At 37.6% G+C, this 20,188-nt stretch overlaps 1 protein-coding gene across 2 annotated transcripts in view; it reads right to left on the minus strand.

Annotated features, from left to right (window-relative positions):
- TSHR (thyroid stimulating hormone receptor) overlaps positions 1–19,475 on the minus strand; it is a 41,602-nt gene extending 22,127 nt beyond the window's left edge. The window contains exons 1-3 of one of the 2 annotated variants that reach the window (XM_072338966.1): positions 19,149–19,475; positions 5,502–5,573; positions 2,315–2,389 (exon numbers count right to left, since the gene is read on the minus strand). In XM_072338966.1, the coding sequence (XP_072195067.1) occupies positions 2,315–2,389; positions 5,502–5,573; positions 19,149–19,312 (311 nt within the window). In that variant the 5' untranslated portion in view covers positions 19,313–19,475. The remainder of the gene's footprint in view (positions 1–2,314; positions 2,390–5,501; positions 5,574–19,148) is intronic. The other variant, XM_072338967.1, reaches the window with a different exon arrangement.
- Positions 19,476–20,188: the final 713 nt, after the last annotated feature.

A 20,188-nucleotide genomic window follows, 5' to 3' on the forward strand; every position in this document is an offset into this window, starting at 1 on the left:
CAAGCTTATATACAACTGCCTAGTTTTCTGGATGTCTGGGTATTCTCTGATTAAATAATGTGCATGCCTTACATCCAAACAGATTTTTAAAAGTGTGTGCTTTTGAGCAGTAGAGAGAGCCCTTCATGGACTAGTAAATATTTGGGCTTTGCCTATAGCTTTTGTGAGTAAAAGTTCCTAGTGTCTCATCTTGAGAAGTTGCTCTGATTCTTTCATCAGAAAAAACAAAAACTGTATCTTGCTTGTCTATTTGTGTTTTCTGTGTGGTATTTCCTTGTGAGAAATATAAGAAGTCCTCCATTAAACCTAAATAACCAAAGCAAAATCCTCTCCCCACCAGCCCTCCTGGAGAGCCTGTACCATATGTGAAGTAGGTGTAGATACCATTGAGCTCCACTGACTTCTATACAGACTGTGGAATGGCACATGCAGGCCATGGGTTTGACCTGGATGTGATAATCTGGTGGTATTAAGTCTTGTTGGTGTGCTCTGGCCTGACTTTTGGAAGAGAGTGAGGAGCTGTGACACAGAAGCATGCAGATTGCATGACAAGCCAAAACAACATAATGGGTCTCAAGTGTATGAATATGGTTAGATATGCCTTGGAAGGCTTATATGGCAGGTGTGGATATAATGCCTTACAGCCAGTCATTTGGGTGCTCCACTCTGAAGCATTCCGAAGAATAGCAGGTAGCTTCTAGAAGAGCCTTCATGTGCTAGAGGAGGTACTGACAACACAATAGCTCCATCCACCAGTCCTTTAAAATAGTCACACACTTGAAAATGCACAAATTATGGAAACATAGTTTATATGGGCAACGAGGCTTGTGAAGGGCTTGGAGAATCAGCCCTACGAGGAGAGGCTAAGGAAGCTGGGGCTGTTTAGTCTGGGGAAAAGGAGGCTGAGGGGAGACCTTATCGCCCTCTTCCAGTACTTGAAAGGTTTTTACAGTGAGAGTGGGGCAGGTCTCTTTTCACTAGTGACAAGTGACAGGACGAGGGGAAATGGCCTCAAGTTGCACCATGGCAAGTTTAGGTTGGATATTAGGAAGAAATTCTTTACAGAAAGGGTAGTTAAGTACTGGAATGGGCTCCCCAGGGAGGTGGTTGAATCACCATCCCTAGATGTATTTAAGAGATGTTTTGTTGTTGTCCTCAGGGATATGATTTGGTGAAGGGTTTTTTTTAGTTAGGCTACTGGTTAGGCTGTGGTTGGACTTGATGATCTTCAAGGTCTTTTCCAACCTGGGTAATTCTATGATTCTATATTCAAAAGCTTTCACTACAGTTCCCTTTGAAGGAGTGCATTTTTGTGTTATTAATTAATATCCTGAGGGAGATTTTTCTTAGTACATTTTCTTTGATTCTAACACAGAAACAATAGAAGGTTCTGCAATGGAATAGATGACCCAAGAACATTATGTAATCTTCAGTTTCTGAAAAGGTGAACCACAAGACAACTACCACATGAGTAATATGTGCTGTGTAGTGCCGAACACTTAATTCACTGTTTATAAAATGTGATGCCAGAAAATGTTTCATTGACAGTTCATTTTTGTTAAACAAGAAATCCTAGAGACACAACAACTGTGAATCAGAAAGGGAAAAAATATGAGGTAGACAGCCCTGGAAAAAGTACCTATAGAAGGGACCATTATTAGATCAAAGTCTTCCAGTAAAGCATTTTCAGCAATAATATAGTAGCCATGTTATTGGAATAAAGTAAGTCAGGAATGTAGACTTTGTTCCTAGCTTTATTTATCAGGTATTTTCAGGGGAAGCACATCAGTTTTCTGGTATTAGTCACTCCCTATACGAAACAACAGTAATGATACTATCCCCTTTATTATACTTTCCATTTCACAGTGTATAAAATAAAAGGGGGAAAAAATACAGAAAATAGAGCAGTGTTAAGAGATCATTTAGTTCAATTTCTTTCTCTGAGAAAAGATTAAATAGACTTATATATTTTCAGATTATATTCAGATGTTATGATGTGGAATATTGACAGCAACACCACAAAACCATGACAAGCCTTAAAGGAGGAAACTTTCCTATGAAGGAAATATAGTGTTTACCATGTTACTATTTTATACTTTTAGTAATTTGACAGAATTAATTCTGAGCTACTGGTTTATTTAAACTTGACATTGAGCGAGAGCTTGCATGTTACAGAGAAAAGAAATAAGGAGAATATTTAGCTACAAAGGAGAAAGGAATGACAATTCATACATCAACAAACACGTTACTCCACACATCCTCAAATTTTATCACTATGTTCATTTACTTACATTTATTTAATTACAGTACTTACATGTGAGTGACTTTACTTAAGCTGCTGAAGGAGTGAGCCTCCAGTCTCTGAAGTGATTCATCTATGGAGATATAACTAAAAACCAGCAAACAGAAAAGGAAACAAGTCACAGACCTTGGCTAACCATAGCCAGTGCCCAGCAAGCCACTTTTTCTCCTCATCCTGTGCCACCTGCCATGGGAGGCAGCACTGGTGGCGGTAGGTAGAGGAGGTTTTAACAGACTTAAATTTGCTGTGCTACCGCTAAATCACATCTGCACAGCAATGCAATTAAGCAGCAAATACAAAGATTTCACATTTCAGAATTCTTTTTATTTTCTTTTCCCAGTTAAGATCATTTTGGTGTTCTCCAAGAAAACTTAGCTGTCAAGTAAATAGTCAGGTTTATGTATATCTGAGGGAAAAACTAATTAATTACCATTAATTGTTCCAGTGGAATTTATGTCCTAACTATACTGGAGCAAGGTAGAACTAATTTCAACTTTTCCAACAGGAGATGTACTTTATATTGGTAATTGAAGATGTATTCAGCAATGTTTGAAAAGATATCAGGAAAGTAACCAGTAAAGATTCTACAACCAGCAGATTCTCCTTTCTCAGTAATATTATTTCCAAAAAGCCATTTGGTTCTTCCAAAATGAAGGAAGAAAATAAAAGAAGAATATAATAAAGTATTTCCAGGCTGTAGCTCAGTGATCGAATATTGCAGAATTAGATGTTTACTTGAGATGCTTTAATTTTATCCTTCTATAAGCCCTAAATGTCTATCACTCAAGAAATTGTAGTTCCACTCTTCACAGAAGACTGAATTATTTAATTTTAGCAGAGCTCGCATTTTAGCCAAAAGATAGTTAGTGTGTAGCAAACAGCTATATAAAAATCAGCTTGACAGAAAATTAAATGAAAACCAGAGAAGAAGCAAACATTGCATCCTCATGACAAGCAGCTGGTTCTGGGAATTTAAGACCACCTTTTGTGTGCCCCATAGTACTGATGGTGATACCAGGCAGGCCAGGGCCTATCTATTTGGCCTACCATTCCCACCTGTCCACATGTCCCATTTGTACTGTGCTGTCTGGATTGGAGCTGCCTGAGTTTCAGTTTTACATCACAAACCTGCAGGGTGACAGTGGGAAGGAAACAGCATATTCTCTTGGCATGTTGGCCTCTGCTTTCTGCTTTGCAATTGTTTATGCTAATTAGATGACATAATCACTGATGATATGAGTAGTTTTATTTGCCTTAACGTCACTTGGATAAAGGCTCATCAAATATGAGCAAATATATTCAGTCTGTTCTGAGAAAGAGGCATTAATGGTGCTTAAATATTTACTCACAACTGCTCAGAGTGCTTCTGCACTAGCCAGTGTCTTGGTTGATGAGCACATCATACAACACATGAATATAAGAAATAAAAATCATAGCAATCATAATCAGAAGGTGTTACACTGGGAAGAGACAGAAAGTGTATTTAAATTCCCAATTTGAAGGCATAACTCAGCAGTGCTTCCCCATGCAAGCTGTTTTTTACTTGCAGGTTTCCAGAATGCTTCTGACATCCAATATGAATGTAATGCCAACCTAAACACCAAATTCACATCTTCTCTACTGGAGAAGGTCTGTTCACAGATAAATAACTTTTTAATCACCATTGCTGAATTCTCAGTTTTTTCTGAATAGGCACTTCAAATGGACTGCATGTGGCAGTAACCACAAGGAACAAAGAACTCACTGTTCTTCATTCTCCCTTTCTCCACCTTCCTTTGCTTTTACTAGCTTCAACACCGTCTGTCCTGTTCTGCACAGAATCAGTGTGCACAGGATGTGAAACCACACTGTGTTGCATAGAGAGATATAGAGCACAAATGAAATGTTATGCTCTGCATGGGGCTGCTATCTTGTATGGAGAAGCTGTGGAGAAAACTGTGTGGGAAGCTACTCATCAGGAACTCACAGATGCAACACAAAGCATCACTGATGCCCTCTTTGGCTCCTCAGAGCCTAGGAAAAAGTTATCTGTCTTTGACTTTAAAAGTACTATGTGTTCAATCTGTTCAAAGTCAGAAGGGACAGAGTACTTCTACCAAGACTTTTCAACTTCTATAGATTTCTATTATATATGAATACCTTATAAAACATTTTTTTAAATGTTGGTATTGCCAGAATGAAGCATATGCACCTGAGTGCACTGATGCATTTCTGATAGGAATTAGCTTTGCACTTGAGCATTTCACTGAAATGCTTTTTGTTTCATTCCTGTGGCAAGGCAGCAAAGGGAAACAAATCTCTACTTCTGACTATCAAGAGTACACAGATACTCATGAACTTAAGGACATAATAGCTCTAAAATTCTTGTTTAAACAAGGTTCATAAAGAGGACAACTTCATTTCTGTTCAGCACAGAGGGGGAAAAAAAAAGGTTTATTTGTGCAAACTGTATAGTGGAAGTCATATAGCAAAAGAAATAAGTATATTTGGAGTAGTAAATACTGTCTCTATTATTTTATTGAAACTTCAGAAAACCAGGCTGGATAAAGCTCTGAACAACGTGACTTCATATTTGGCAGAACTTTGAGCCGGTGGTTGGACAAGAGGCTTTCTGAGGTCCCTTCCAAATTACTAACTATTTCTAGGGAGTGAACTGGGAGATGTCAGATAAATTTCCTGCATCAATTAGCCATGTGAGGGATTAAAGGCAAGACACAAAGAGGAAGTAAAAAACTTGGTACACCTTTCTCTCAGAACTGCTGATGTCAACAGCCAGGGCAGATGGAGAACAGGCGGCCACTTGCAAAAAAAGTTAATGTGAAGCAAGTGTATAGATGCTGCTGCCTCCTCATTTATGGACTGTATCCATGCATGTGTTTTATATACAAAAGACACGAAACAATGGAAGTCCTCCTTGTGTCAAACAAGTACTAGTGCTTTTGTGGAAAACCATTCCTATTCTAGAAAAGAAAAGGGTCTCCAGTGAAATGAGTTACAAATCATTCAAGAAAAAAAAAAAAAACAGAAAAACAAATAATTAGTCTGAAGCAGTAATATAATATGTCATTTGAACTAAAAAACAAAACAAAAAGCCTAGTATGCCTTCCAACAGGCTGTTTAGTTTATAAAGAATTGGATGATTACTCACAGATCTAAATTTTTGATAGAGAGGTAAAAGAATATCAGAAATTGAACTTACATTCTAGAGATGTTGGGGAGGTTAGAAAATGCTTCACTTGGAATTGTTTTTAGGTGAGTCTCCATAAACCTCCTATGGAAATAAAAGTTCTCCAGTTAATTTTCTCTGTTAAGTAAAGTTTAACATTAAATAGTTGTATACATCTCCAGCTCTGCTCTAATAATTCTGTTCTTCTCTTTTCCCAGCTTTTCCATCCTCACATTATTCCTACTCCTGTTTCACTTGCACCTTGGTTTGCTCAGTGTGCTCACCAGCCAAAATTCAAGTAAAGAGCAATTGCATGTTATCTCCATAAAATTCTCTATACGCTTTGTAGTAAATACACCATTATTTCATAAACATATGATGTGTGTATGGCAGGTAGACTGTTATTTCTTAAGTTCAGGCAAGGCTGCACTTCAGGAGAGAACAGAAATAGGTATCTCAACATTCTGCAGGAGGTTTCAGAAAAACAGGCAATACTTAAGGGAGATATATATCAACAGCCAAGTTCTTTACAGAATGGAACTGACTGTTCTAATAAAGAGGAGGCAATGCTTTAGAAAATTATCCTATAATTTCTTTAGACTTACAGTTACAACCAATCATTGCTGAAGGAGGTCATATTTTGTTTTCCAGTACATCTGGGAACATACTTACATAATATACAGCCAACTAACAGTCATTTCCCACAGCTTCTCCTAAGAACTTTCTATGAAATAAATGAACAAACATTAATAATGTTTTCTGTTTTCTTCTCATATATGTAATGTGTACATATATACACATTACATGCATGAGCAAAGAGAACCCAAAGGTTATTTATCCAAAGTGGGTTGATGTTTCTCTTAAATTTAGTACCTCAGCTTCCACAAGCTCTTGAGTAGGGGAACATCTGTTTGTCCAGGAGTATACCACCCTATGCCCCTGCTCCCGTAGCACCTTGACATCCACACTAGTACTGCCCCTTTCTTTTCCCTCCTCCACTCTGTAAAACTGGTTCCTCTTAGGATCACAACCCTGGGCAAAATATTTACAAGAAATAACCATCTACAGCCTGCTGACCTTGCTGTTGTGTTTCAACATCTGTCTGTATTTACAGTCCTTTTAGGAAATTGAAAATGATGACTGAGAAATTCCTGTTTCAGAAAGACTTTAAGAAGTATTGAAGTAGAACAGTGTGGACAGATCTCAGCAGGCTGGAGAAATGAGCTGACAGAAACCTCACAAATGTCAACATGAAGTCCTGCCCCTGCAGGGGAAAAACCCAGGCACTAGTATGTGCTGGGGGCCACCCAGCTTGAAAGCAGCGCTGGAGAAAAAGATCTAGGGGTCCTAGTAAACACTGAGCTGAGCATGAGTCAGCAGCATGCCCCATAAATAGGGCTAACAGTAACACGGTCTGCACTGGGAAGCTACCCGTAGGCTTCTCTGGGAGACTGTTAGAACCCAAAAGCCAAGAAAAGCATAGCTAAGCCATTTGCAACTATCCAGGCTTGCTTTTAACCTGTCTTACATCCCTCTGGTCCTCTTCATCTAAAAGATGTTGGCTCATAATGTCATACTTACTTCTCACACCAATCATTACAGAGGTTAGTACTTAGCTTGAATCCCATTTCCCAGAAAAGAATTTAAACACTATTGTAAGCCGCCTCCTGATCTCCTGCTCTTAAGTCAAACATTCAACCTCCATCTTTGCCATGTAGGGAACTGAGCTACACATGGGCTAAGTGAGTTCACATTTATCTTTTATTGACGTGCCTGGACGTTTTACCCCATCAGAAAAGAATGGGAATTCTGGATAACGTATATGAATCCATTGCTCTCAAAGTTGCTGTAGTATTAAATGGCTCTACACTTACAACTTCCTAGATAAGGCTTCTGTTATCTCAAAAATAGCACAATGAAGTAACTTAGCCCTGTATTTTAACTAAGCAGCTTATAAATTTATTATATTATCTACTTGCTAGAGTTTAAAAATATACCAACATTCAGCAAATATTTTAATTTGCAGTTTAGCAAGTGAGTCCAGTATCCAGCAATCTACAGAACCTTCACTAAGAAAGTAAGCTCTTTTTCAGAATAAAGTGGAAGAATTTACCGGGGAAACACACATTTCTTTTCCATGTGAGAAAAACAGTAGCAGTAAGAAATTACATATTTAATAGCTCATTTAATATTTTTTTTATATTAAGGAAAAGATGACACACATGAGAATGAAAGATTGTCCTTATGCTAACCTGAGCACTTCCATTTATTTCTGCTTTTATTTTCTCATTCAGATGGAAAGCTTCAGTAAATAATAAATCTGGAAAATGGCTTCAGTTTAGATTTCATAAAATCTTTCAAAAAGAAGAACCAAAAGTCTGAGGCTGTTTTCATTATAAATATGCTATCAAGACTTGAAAAGTTGCAGAAGCAAGCAAATCACATTTTTACCAAATGAGTTGTTTTTAAAATAGCAATAAAATATTTCAGTAAATCATTTTAAGTTTTATATGGGGGCATTTAGTTTGCATTTCTTCTTTTCACGGGTCTCTGATTTCTAATCCAGTTGGAGTTTTAAAATTTTCTTTCCCCTTTGATATTTGCAGCTAAGTTTATCCTGCATGTCCCTTAGAGGCTTCACATTGCATCTCTTAAGAAAATGAAGCCTGAACAAAACATTAGGCTGCTTGTTCAGAACTTCATGTTTTTGCTTCCCTCTGCACCAAACATCTGTCAGCCTAGAAAGCAGAGTTTCTTAGTCAAAAATCAAGTACTTCAAATATCCAGCTAGTGACTGAAACACCTCACTCTTTGATTCCTATGATTTTCCAAAACAGTCCTCAGAGAAGATTGTTCCCCACATTTAGCCTTCAATGAGAAAAAAAGCTATTCCTTTTGGTGTTTGTTTGTTTTGTTTTCCTTGTTCATTTTCTTCTTGTTGCTTTAGTTTGTAAAATACATAGACTTTAAAATATTTTAGACCTGCACAGGAACATCCCTGCTTCTGACTAACAGGAATGCAAGTTCAAGGACTGTGAAGAATTCAGACTTACGCATATTTGCTTCATTTTAATGATTCATTTCTAATGATTCATATTTGATTCATTTAAACGATTTTAATGATTCATTTTAATGATATTTCTTTTTATTGTTATGTAATAAATTCATAGTAGTCTTCCAACGGAGAAAAACAAATGCACTTAGCTGACCAGAAGATGATTACCACCTAGTGTCTAACCCTAGTATTACATACAATGTGGTAGAACTGTCAAAAAGGCTCAAAGCAAAGTAATGCTAAAAGTAGGAGACTACTCAGGAATTCGGTGAAGGACTGCTTAGCTGTTTTCCCACAGTTAAGCAGAAGTCCAAAGGCATGTCATAAACTGTATATCAAAACTGACACAACCCTAAAAAACTGAAGACATGCTAAAGCCATTCAGAACAGAAGTTCTCTGCTCAGATTTTGGTTATCATTCTGTGAGAAAAATAAGTTCTTAAAACTAACATATCCTCTTCCTACACACTAAGTTGCACAGTGCTGCTGTCAGAGAAATAAGAATTGATTTTAGGTTCCTTCCTTACTAATATTTAGCAAGCAGAAAACACCAATCTATAATTACAGAACTTTTTCTTGCTCAGTTTGTGATCACTGATTGTTTGTTTCTTTTTTTTGCTGGATGTAAGTAAAAAATGAAGACTTCCTGTGAAGTGCTAACTCTGCTAAATGTTACTTGTCACTTGCCAGCAAACAAAATGAAATTCAATAGATTTCAGAACTGTCAGAGCTGAAAAAATGATGTGATATAAATGTCTACAAGACAGAGGTTAAGTTCCAGTTGAGATACTGAAACTACCCAAAAACTAGTAAGGAAGAATTCTGTGAGCAACTGCAATCACAGAGAAATCTAATGAAGGATAATAGTTGAATAAAAAAGTTCTAAGATATGAAGAAAACAAACAATTAGGAAATTATAATTGCTTAATGGTTTGATATGCTTTTCAGTGCTACGTAAGGGTGGCTGGACAATATGTAAATTAGAATTATTCCTTTGTATTAAGATGAAGTGAAGATAACATATTGAAGATAATGCTTCCATATATATATCAACCAGTAAAAGCTAATAAAAATTTGAAGAACTTGAAGGAAAATATAAATGGGATATGAGATTATAAATGGTGACTAATGGAGACTAGTTGCACTTCAATTTATGCCAAACTGAAACTGGTCATTACAAAAATAACGTACGACTGCTCTGCCCAGTTCTAAGGTAAAGCCTTTGTTTTTGACATTATGTATAAACAGTAGGACTATCAATCAGCTGTACCCACTAAAGATGTTTTAAGTGTTTGCTCCTTATTCAAAGCAAAGTTGAACAGACATTAAGTCAGAAATACAATGTACCAATATGGAAAACATTACGATAAAGAAACCTCTAAAATTCTAAAAATCATCTAAGCGCTTGTTTTGCAGAGGAAGTGTTTTTCCAAGCCCACAGACTTATTCATTGTATGGGAAATTGGTTATCACAGCCTGAACCTCTGATTAACCAGCTGAGGCAAGTGCTGGGTCAGCTGTGGGAACACAGGTGAGAGTAATTTAGCTGTGCTCCTGGAAGGGGTGGAGCTTGACTCCATCTCCTCTAGACCTCATTTAAGGGCTGACCACCACTAAGGTGGCATCTCTTGGAGATTGTTTCTCAGCATTTCCCAGTGAAGGCATCCATATTGGTGAGTCTTTCCTTATAAATAACTTTTTGAATATCTGTTACCATCTTTGTTACCATCTTTGTATCATTTTACCTTACATTCATAAAATGAGTTCTGATCAAAACTGGTAGTCAACTTTGAAATTATCAGCTTATTTCAGTTTATAATATCATGTGATATTACTCAAAGAAAATTGTCAATGAACTTCATGGTACGCTAGGTACTTACAAAAATATAACTGCTGTTTCTGCATCAAGTAAAGAAAGTAGAAGTCATGTTAAGTACGTGATGGGATATTCCATATAAATATAAAACACAACATAGGCATGAAACTTATTCATTGGCTGTATTTTTCACATTTTTGCTTAACCTTTTGCAGTACCCAGATATTCTGCATGCACTACTTTTAAACTCTACTCTTTTTGAAAGCAGCATGTTTCAGTTGAAGTTTGTTTATTTTTCAAATAACAGTAAGCTGTTTTCATGTGTAAAATTATTTAACTATTTCTGAAGTCCAAGCCAGACATGAGCTTTCTTCAAATAACTGATTACTTTTCTACCAAATATCATTAAGCACACTAAATTCATTAAAATATCAGTTGTCTTCCAGGTTGTCATTTAAATAACTTTATGCACCTGGTACAACATATCAGGCTTCCAAAATACTGCATTTTACATACATCTGTGCTTTTAAAATTTTCTTTCAAATGTCATTCATGTTTTTAAATTTGGGTACGTATCTTTCTTTAAAAGGCATAGCATTCTGTAATCCCACCACCTTAATGGAAATAAGTAAATGTAGCAACACTGCTGTTGACAAGTCATAAATAATATGGTTTCAGGATTCTTGAAATTATTTTCTAACTAAGCACTGCTTTGCAACACATACACATCACAACTACCAAATGAAGAATAGGAATGAGTGAGAGGAGGAAAGACTAGAATAGTCTAGACTTGAAATAAATACATGTTCCCCTCCCCCATTTCTTATCATTCCTTGCATCGTTCTTGTATCTTTGCAGCATTTAGGCTTCCTTTTTAATGGCATGGAACCACAGCCAGTGCTAGGAACTGTACAAGTGCAAAACAAAGAACTATTCCCATTCTGAGTAGAAATTATCTCAGTATGCTTTAATTGCACATGTAGTTTGCTTAAGACAAAAGCAGAGAGGCTACAAATGCTTATTTTATACATGTTAAGAAGAAGCTTATTTAAATGACAGTGCTACACATGATTATATAAGACAAAGGTAATTTGGCAGTAGAAACTATTTTTTGTCTTTTCCTTGTCACACTCATTCTGGAGTGAGAATTAGTTGTGATAATCTCAATCCACCTCAACATGGAGCCTGTAACTTCAGAAAATATTTCAGAGGATGTTCAACAGTTTGATTCTATAAGTGGTACAGTTCACTGAACCTTGAATTGCTGCTGCAGTCAGTTTTCATTACACTGTTTTCTTTTAACATTAAATTTCCAAGCCATTCCTCTTTAGAAGTACACAACAGCTTTCTCCTGGACTGAGGAATGGAGTGTATTGATATAAATCTAAAAGGAAAGAAAATCCTAGAGATTATAAAATGCTGTAACTATTTTGGAGATGTTTACAGAGTATTTTGCTAAGAGCTAAGAATTGTATGTTTTCTGTTGGTATCAGTTAAGAAAGCAACTTTTCACAAATCTGACTCACACAGAGGTTTTATATATTTGCAAAAGCAATAAATGTTTGGTATGTACCATAACATGTATTTACAGAATCTGAACACAGTCATTAAAAAAGAAGTGATTGTATTTTGAAAACAGGATCATTTCAGGAAGCATTATAAAGACATCTAAATGCCTATAGTGGAATAACTTCACATGTACTGCAGGCAGGCTACTGTCAAGTGCTGATTTACCAAAACAGGAATGAGAAGTACAGTGTACAATTTCAGTTCCTCAAAATCTTAACTTCAAACATATGTTTTTGTGTTCTCCTGGACTCAGCCCTCACACATCCTCAATATGTACAGGAATCAAGCCAAAGTATAACAACAACAACAACAAAAAAAAAAGTCCTAACAAACTAAGTTGGAGACTGCTAAGAGCACAGCAGCTTGTCAGCTACATTTATGTGTCTCTTAATTTGTACCCCAAGTTTTAAAGAGTGAAAAATATATCTAATTTTACTCAAGAAATAAAAATGTTCATATATGTAAAGAGCCCAATTTATGCCAGCAGATTTTATTTTACTAAAGATCCTGCAGTCATTTCAGGGCTCTAGTACCTTAATGAAGACAATGAGAAGCAATAATATTCAGGATTCTGGAAAATCCAATGATCCTGACTGAAGTAAGCACAGTGACAACACCTAGAGAGAATTTGTTGCAGTTTATATTTCAACATGGATAATGAGCTGCTGACATATGCTAAAATTATACTAGCTGTCTCTTGATCTCAAGGCAGTGTGTGATCTGCCTGGATCTACAGAGAGCATCAATGATTTCTTTTACTGAATTATTTTGAGTTTGTTTTGAAATGAAAATGAATGTAACAAAATATACAACAGTTACCTTTAGTATACCCCCATTTAAGGAAAACTGGTATTCTGAATGGAAATCTGTATGAAAGTTTGTGTCACACAGCATAGGAAGTCTGAACTATTTTCTTATATGGATAAGCAGATACTTAAACATAGAGATTGAATAATGGTTTCCTCAAAGTCCTGGCATACGCTTAGTAACATCTGTTCAGAAAGCTTTTTATTGGTCAGCTCACACCCAAATGCACTGTAAAGACTAGGATGATTTATTCTGGCCAGCTCTGGAGAGACTACCTGGCACTATGTGCCCTTCTGCAGTCCACTGTTCCACTGGGCCCCCTGCCTCACTCTGGCTGCACAGGACAGAGGACTCCAAGTGCATTTCTAAAGTATCAAGTTGAGAGTCTATTAATGACCTTAAAAAAAGTTAAAATGGGAATGTAAAATTTCAGAGAACCTCAATGAGGTTTATCTCCTAGAAGAAAGAGAGGGAGAACAGACTGTAATTGCTGTCTGCCATTGTTTCCTAATTACAGGACCACTAAGTGCCTATAATTGCTGTCAGCAGAGGTCAAAAAGGCAAAATGAATGTTGAGAATTATTAAGATAGAAGTAAAGAACAAAACAGATATAGTTGTTTTGCCACTGCATGGAACCTAACTGGAGATGTAGCATGTATGTAACACCTGAAAAAGGATGTTCAAGAGTACATACATATGTACAAGTCACCGGTTTTGTTTCCCAAGATCTTCCTGTTATCCTTAATGGAACGTATGCATGATGTTTGCCTTTTTCAGACGTCATGAACTTCCCTTGCTCACCGTGATCTCTGGAAGGTATAGTAGAGTAGGCTCATAATGTCATTCCTATCTCCCTTGTAAAATAAATCTTAAATTGTTATGCTCTAGGACACTCCAAAGTGTCAGTACACACAATTTCCCTCAGGAATTAATGAAGTAAACTACTTTCGACTCAGACCTCTTTTCCTTTCTGATAATGCTTGCCAAAAGAGTATAAAAAGACTCCACATATCAAAAGACTCCATGTTAAGTATGTAGTTCTATCTTTACCCATTCAATCAGGGAGTTTGCACAGGTGGTAATGCAAACTATACAAAATATAATGTTCCTGCAAAACCTCTGCAGTGGTGAAATTCCTCTTCCTTCCTCCACCAGGGAAGATGCAATCTGGGAAAAGTGGAAGTATCTGTCACAGCAAAAGAGTGAACAAAGGATAAAACAGGAAATAATCTTATTTCTTCTTTATGGGCAAAGGCAATTATAAAGAAAATATTATTCAAGGATATCTTCAGAGGCAATATTTTGTCACAACTGCACATGGCTCCATGGAGGAGGCCGAGGCAATCCTGATGATGATTTTGAAATCTGTGTAGTTCAGAATGAGACTTTTGTTCCTGATATAATTTTGAACATGTACATCCATATTGACTGGAAAATCACAATTCCAAGCTGCAGCATTACCTTTTCAGTACAGATTTACAAAAAGAGAAAATATTTATCTTCTCCACCAAAATTATATCTTCTTTTCCAGCTACCCCCACTTCCTCACCATTTGCATATGCTACAGCTTTATTTTCAGCTTTTTTTTTCTTGTTCATTTCATTTTCTTTCAGACATATGAACTAAGAAGTAGATACAGTAAGCTGTATTTCCAGTAAAAACCAGTTTTAATGAAATCCTTGTAGGTTTATTTGAGAATAAGGATTGGAATCTGACCAGCTGAGTACAGATTATAGAACAGCATGCTTTAGTTAATAATTATATTTCAAAAATCATTTTAAAATTTTCCTGCAATTCTGTACAAACTAAAAAGTGACATCTGGCTTTGTGAGATGAAGAAAACCTCTGTGCTGAGATTGTATGTATAGAAATGAAACAGACCTAAAAAATATTAGAGGCATTTGCTAAATGACCAGAAACACTTTATAATTCAGAAAGATGCCCTTCACCCGCCCCCCCCCCCCACCCCCCCTGTTTTTTTTTTTAAACATATGACAAACATTATGACCACACATAGGAACATGTAAATAATGTCAATTATAATACTATTAAGATTTACTAGAGGACTCTTAGGAAAAAAAAGTTACACAGAAAGTTACTTCAGAACTGCTTGAATTTCTACTGAAAACAAATTGTCATTTTTTGTGATAAAGAATGCAAAAAGTCTAGTGGCATAAAGCAACACAGATTTCATCTTCTGAGACAAGCAACTTATTCCAACTGGTTACTTTAGGGTAGTTCTGGCACTGTCTTTATGTGCAGTTCAGAGCATCAAAATTAGAAGCCTGAGTTTCTTGGAGTCAGTACAGAGAGGTCGGCTCCTCAAGAGTGGCAATTGAAAGTGAAAAATTCAATACCTAAGTGCAATTCTTTGTGCCACAAACAGTAGCCAAAATAGGATAAAAATCATAGATTCTCAACCATTTGAATAATTTGGCAAGAACTGTATGTGACTATTGTTAATATTATTTTAAAACCAATAGATTATTTTTCTAAACAAAGAAGCAAACAAACAAAGGAGCAAGAGCTCTAATTATCTGTAGCTTTTGGGATGTTATATGATCTTTTTCATGTGGAATACCAGAACAGATGACCAAAAGCGTTCTCTTGGCTTTAATACCTATGCCACTATAGCATATTAAATAGGAAATCAAACAAAATTCTCTAACAAGTATGCAGCATTTTATTATAAAATATTTTAGGATGAGATTGTGCATATACAATTTCCCTTACACAATTGTTAGAAACACCTTTTTGCTACAGTTAAATGACAGTAGATCATAAGCTATTCATGACTCAGGGTTTTTCCTCAAGATCTTGCAGGGATGTTACAAAGCCAGTTACTAAAAGATGAGGGAAAGAAGCTGCACTGTGAATGCAGATTAATGCAGATTATCAATCTATATGAAGCCAGAACAGTAAATTATAGGTTTCAATCTTCCTGTAACTGATCTGTGCAATTCCTACTTTAAGGGTAATTAGGCTCTCTCAGGGGGAATGGTAAGATTTCCATCTGTTCAGCTGCCTGTAATTGCTGATGGCATCTTATTCATCAAGACTATGCATACCTTACTAGAAAAACCAGAGAAGGAACTAGGAGTGACTGAACCAGGGAAGAGGTGATACCATTAGTAAGTTCTCTGTCCTAGCACTGTGCCAGTGAAAGAGAAAAGCACTGCCACCTGTGAGGCTGGGACAGGGATTCCATTATTACTAATAAATCCTACAAAATTGTAAAGGGGGAGTAGAGCCAAGAATGGACACAGGCAGAAGCAAGTGAGAGTCAGAAAGGGGTGATATGGGGCCAGACAAGGCCAGGCTGCCAGCTGTGCAGAGATGTGAAAATATAGCAACCACAAAAGCACTGATATGTAATTTCATTTTATTTAGCAGAATATTTCAGTACTGCTTAGACCTGCCATGGATATATAATCCTCAGCATCAACCAGCAAAACAAGGTCTGCCTATATTACACGCACAGGAGAAAGGAAAAGGGGAAAGAAGAAAAACTTGAAATCTTGAACAGAAAAAAAAGCAACTCCAAGAAAAAGAACTGTGCACTCAGCCACTCTGCATAAGTACCCATATCAACTATATTTAGACAAATACATTAAAACCAGTTTTAAACTAACACTCTTTCCTGGCTGAAGTTCACAAAGGTTTTTTTACTAGCTGAATGTGGAAATATACAATTTTTGTAATTTCTTATTAGCATGACTTGTTTAAAAACAAAACCAAAGAAAACAGCTCTTACCACTCACCTAAAGTAGGACAGAGGAATGAGAACAGCCCCAGCTGAATAATTGGAATGAAACTTTAATTGGAGTCTCAAGATCCCATGCACTGAAAAGAGTTATCGTCTCCAAATCTGGCAAAGCATTCCTAGATTCACTACATTGAATCCCAGCTTTACAAATCCTACAAAACTGAATAGCCACGTAAGAAAATTTTAAAATAAGCAGTCTTGAGATTTCACACACAAAGAAACAAAGTTACTTTAAGAGAAAGCAGAATATACATCAGACTTCTGCCATTCAGATAATAGAGAGAAAACATACACACTTGATCCAGAAAGAAAACTACAAACCAAATTTCCTTATTTCCTTGGAGAATTTTCTTATTTATTGTCAGATCAGGCTGTACATTCCATGTTCTACCTTTACTGCTACACACTGTAAAATGACAGTTGTCATTAACAGAATTGTTTTTCTTTTCTTGTACTATGTAAGGGCTCCATTTCTTGAGAACGTTGCAAGGGCTGGACCAACTAGTTCAGATGATTAAAACGCACCCAAACAATAATTTAAAAAAAAAAAAATTTAATAATTCTTCATGGAAATAAGATTTTCACCATGTTCTTGTTTTGTTTTTAAACAACAGCGTGTGATCTCAGTGTTCCTTAGTGCTTAAACTGGTGATTACATCACTTGAACTGCAACAGCCCACTGAAGCTGTGTACAGAGAGGTACTTCTCAGCCCTCAAACCAGCATTTCCAGAGAAAGCATCCAGTTCCATTATGTGATCTCATTTACTATCAACACCTCAGCACAAGAAGGACATGGAGGTACTGGAGCAGGTCCAGAGAAGGGCAACGAGGCTCGTGAAGGGCTTGGAGAATCAGCCCTATGAGGAGAGACTAAGGAAGCTGGGGCTGTTTAGTCTGAGGAAGAGGAGGCTGAGGGGAGACCTTATTGCTGTCTTCCAGTACCTGAAAGGTTCTTACAGTGAGAGTGGGGCAGGTCTATTCTCACTACTGACTTGTGACAGGACGAGGGGAAATGGCCTCAAGTTGCGCCAGGGCAAGTTTAGGTTGGATATTAGAAAGAACTTCTTTACAGAAAGGGTGGTTAGGTACTGGAATGGGCTCCCCAGGGAGGTGGTTGAATCGCCATCCCTGGATGTGTTTAAGAGCCGCTTGGATGTGGTACTCAGGGATATGATTTAGCAGAGGTTTGTTGTTGTGGTATTGTTTTGTGGTTGTTTTTTAAGAGATAGGCTACTGGTTAGGCTGCGGTTGGACTTGATGATCTTCAAGGTCTTTTCCAACCTGAGTAATTCTATGATTCTATGATTCTATGATTTTAAAAGCCTGTGTACAAGCATATTTCTCCTGTAAACTGAAGCTGCTTTATTTTCTACCCTGTCATGGTAGATTTCAGGGAACCTACTGTATGTTGCATACAGTAACCTTATTGCTTGTTGAAGATAAATGAACCATATATATGAAAGTATAGTGTGTCAAATAAAACGTATTTATTTTAAAATTTTATGAATTGCATTGTTGCAAAATTACATCGTACTATCCAGATAGACAACACAAAAACAACAACAAAAAAACAACCCAAAAAATCATACATAGCAATGTAAACATCACACATAAATTGTTCTCTGTCTTTTCAGATAAGGAATTAATTTGCTAAGCCTTTACTGTTAGGTGTTAAATAATTTTGAGGAGCCCATTCAAATGTCTTCGAATACATTAAAATAAAGTCTTGATAATAACATTATCAAGACCTAAAACACTCACCTTCTAATGGTTTTATCCTGCAGTTAAATGAGTTTATTTATTTCTTTGGAGAGTAAGTTGCTAACAAATGAACTTCCTCTTGGAGGCTAGAAACTTTTTGTGACTTATAAAGTAAAAGACAGACAGTCATTCAGCTGCTTTACTAAAGATGACCACTATCATTTCCATTTCCCCACAGTATCTGTCCCTTACACAGATTCTGAGCTGATAGGGCACATGACATTCCTTGGAATGGTAGCAGGAATCCAGATGTGATACCTTAAGGTAATTGTAATAGAACTAAACACTACTGCTGCGTACCTGAATTGCTCTGAAATGTCTATCACTTTTTCAAGTACCAAAATTGCTGCAGTATAACATGCTCCACACTTCTGTTATTCTGAAGTACTTTGTTTTCTGATCAGTACATTGGGATTACTGGTTCCCATGGATTCTTTTTGTCAGGCTTTGACAAGGAAGCTGAAAGTGCTCAGAAGCGTACACAAAACTGTCTGCAAGGTGGTACATACAAGTCCTTTTTGTATTGTAAAAGCTGATCTACCCTTCCGCCCCCTCCATACATGGGATACACAAAATCCAGTCTTCCCCTCAGTTTGCTCATGCACAGTCCAGCCATTAATTAAAATTAATCTCATCTCATCTAATACCCCAAACTGTTGAAGTCCAGCAGTCAAGAATCTCTTCACAGCTCTGTAAGGCATGAGGGGTACTTTTCTTAGGTCTGCCAGGCACACACAGATTTTGCTCGCTGCTGTTTCCCACTTTGTTGCATTGCCCCAGTAAGTTACAGCACTTTTCCACTTGACACCTCTCACAGAGCATTTACTCAGAGCATCTCATGCTTGCAAAATAAGAATATTCACAACAAGCTTCTACCTCTCCTAACCCACCACTGCTTACTCACAGGGTCTGAGTGTCCTCTGGAAGGCTGGGAATGAAGTGAATGTCCCTGCAAGTAATTTTGTAGTCATCCCAGTCGGAGCACTCGCAGAAGGCTGACGGGCACCTTTCCGTGCCCTGGCTGCACAGCACCAGCACCAACTGGAAGGCGACAGGCAGCCACAGCATCTTCCACCACCCTCTCCAACTCTTCCCCTCGCTTCCCGAGATGAGAGGGCACAGCCTACCGAGAGCAAAAGCTCGGGGGAGGCGGCACCTCTGCTGGACAACCCGCCCCTTCTTCCCACAGCGGGACCGGCGGAGGGTTCTCAGCCCTGCGCGCCAGATGCTTCGAGAGGGCTCGGTCTACCCCTCCCGGCTCTCTATGCCCACCCCGTCCCGCCCCGCAGAGCCCTTGTTCCCCGGCCCCTCCCGCCGCTCTCCGGTGCAGCAGAGTCTCCCGCAGCCGCGGGGCTCCGAGGGCACATGCCGATGGCTGCCGTTGCTGTCCGGCACGTCAGTGCCCGGCACCGGGCGGCCTCGCCGCTTAGCCTTCGAGGCTGGCCGCGAGACGAGCTCGTAGAGCGACGGAGTGACTTGTGAACACCGCACCTGTTTTCCAGCACCTCTGCCGCAGAGAAAAGGCAAGGGGCTATTCAGAACAATACTAAGTCACCTGGAAGAGCAGATCGAGCTTGAACGGTAGATTTTAGGGACATGGTTAGTGGGTGTAGTGGTGTTGGGTCAACGGTTGGACCAGGTGATCTTAGAAGTCTATCTACCTTAGTAATTAAATGATTGTATGGTTTTTAAGGGCCCTTTCCAACCTTAATCATTTAATGATTCGGTGCTTTTCACCAAATAAGAATTCACTATATGTAAATATGTAAATAAATATGGTGAAGTAGGTAAAAGCAGCATTAAAAATTTGTAAAAGTGATTTTGAAAGCTGCTTGATAAAAGAGAGCAAAATGGAAAGATAAGTTTTTGTTGTTGTTGTTGTTTTGTTTGTTTTGGTTTTTGTTTTTCAAATTATCAGAAAAGAGAAAATCCTTTCACATAAGG

The sequence above is a fragment of the Excalfactoria chinensis genome, chromosome 5 (genome assembly GCF_039878825.1).
Source record: "Excalfactoria chinensis isolate bCotChi1 chromosome 5, bCotChi1.hap2, whole genome shotgun sequence".
Taxonomy (NCBI): domain Eukaryota; kingdom Metazoa; phylum Chordata; class Aves; order Galliformes; family Phasianidae; genus Excalfactoria; species Excalfactoria chinensis.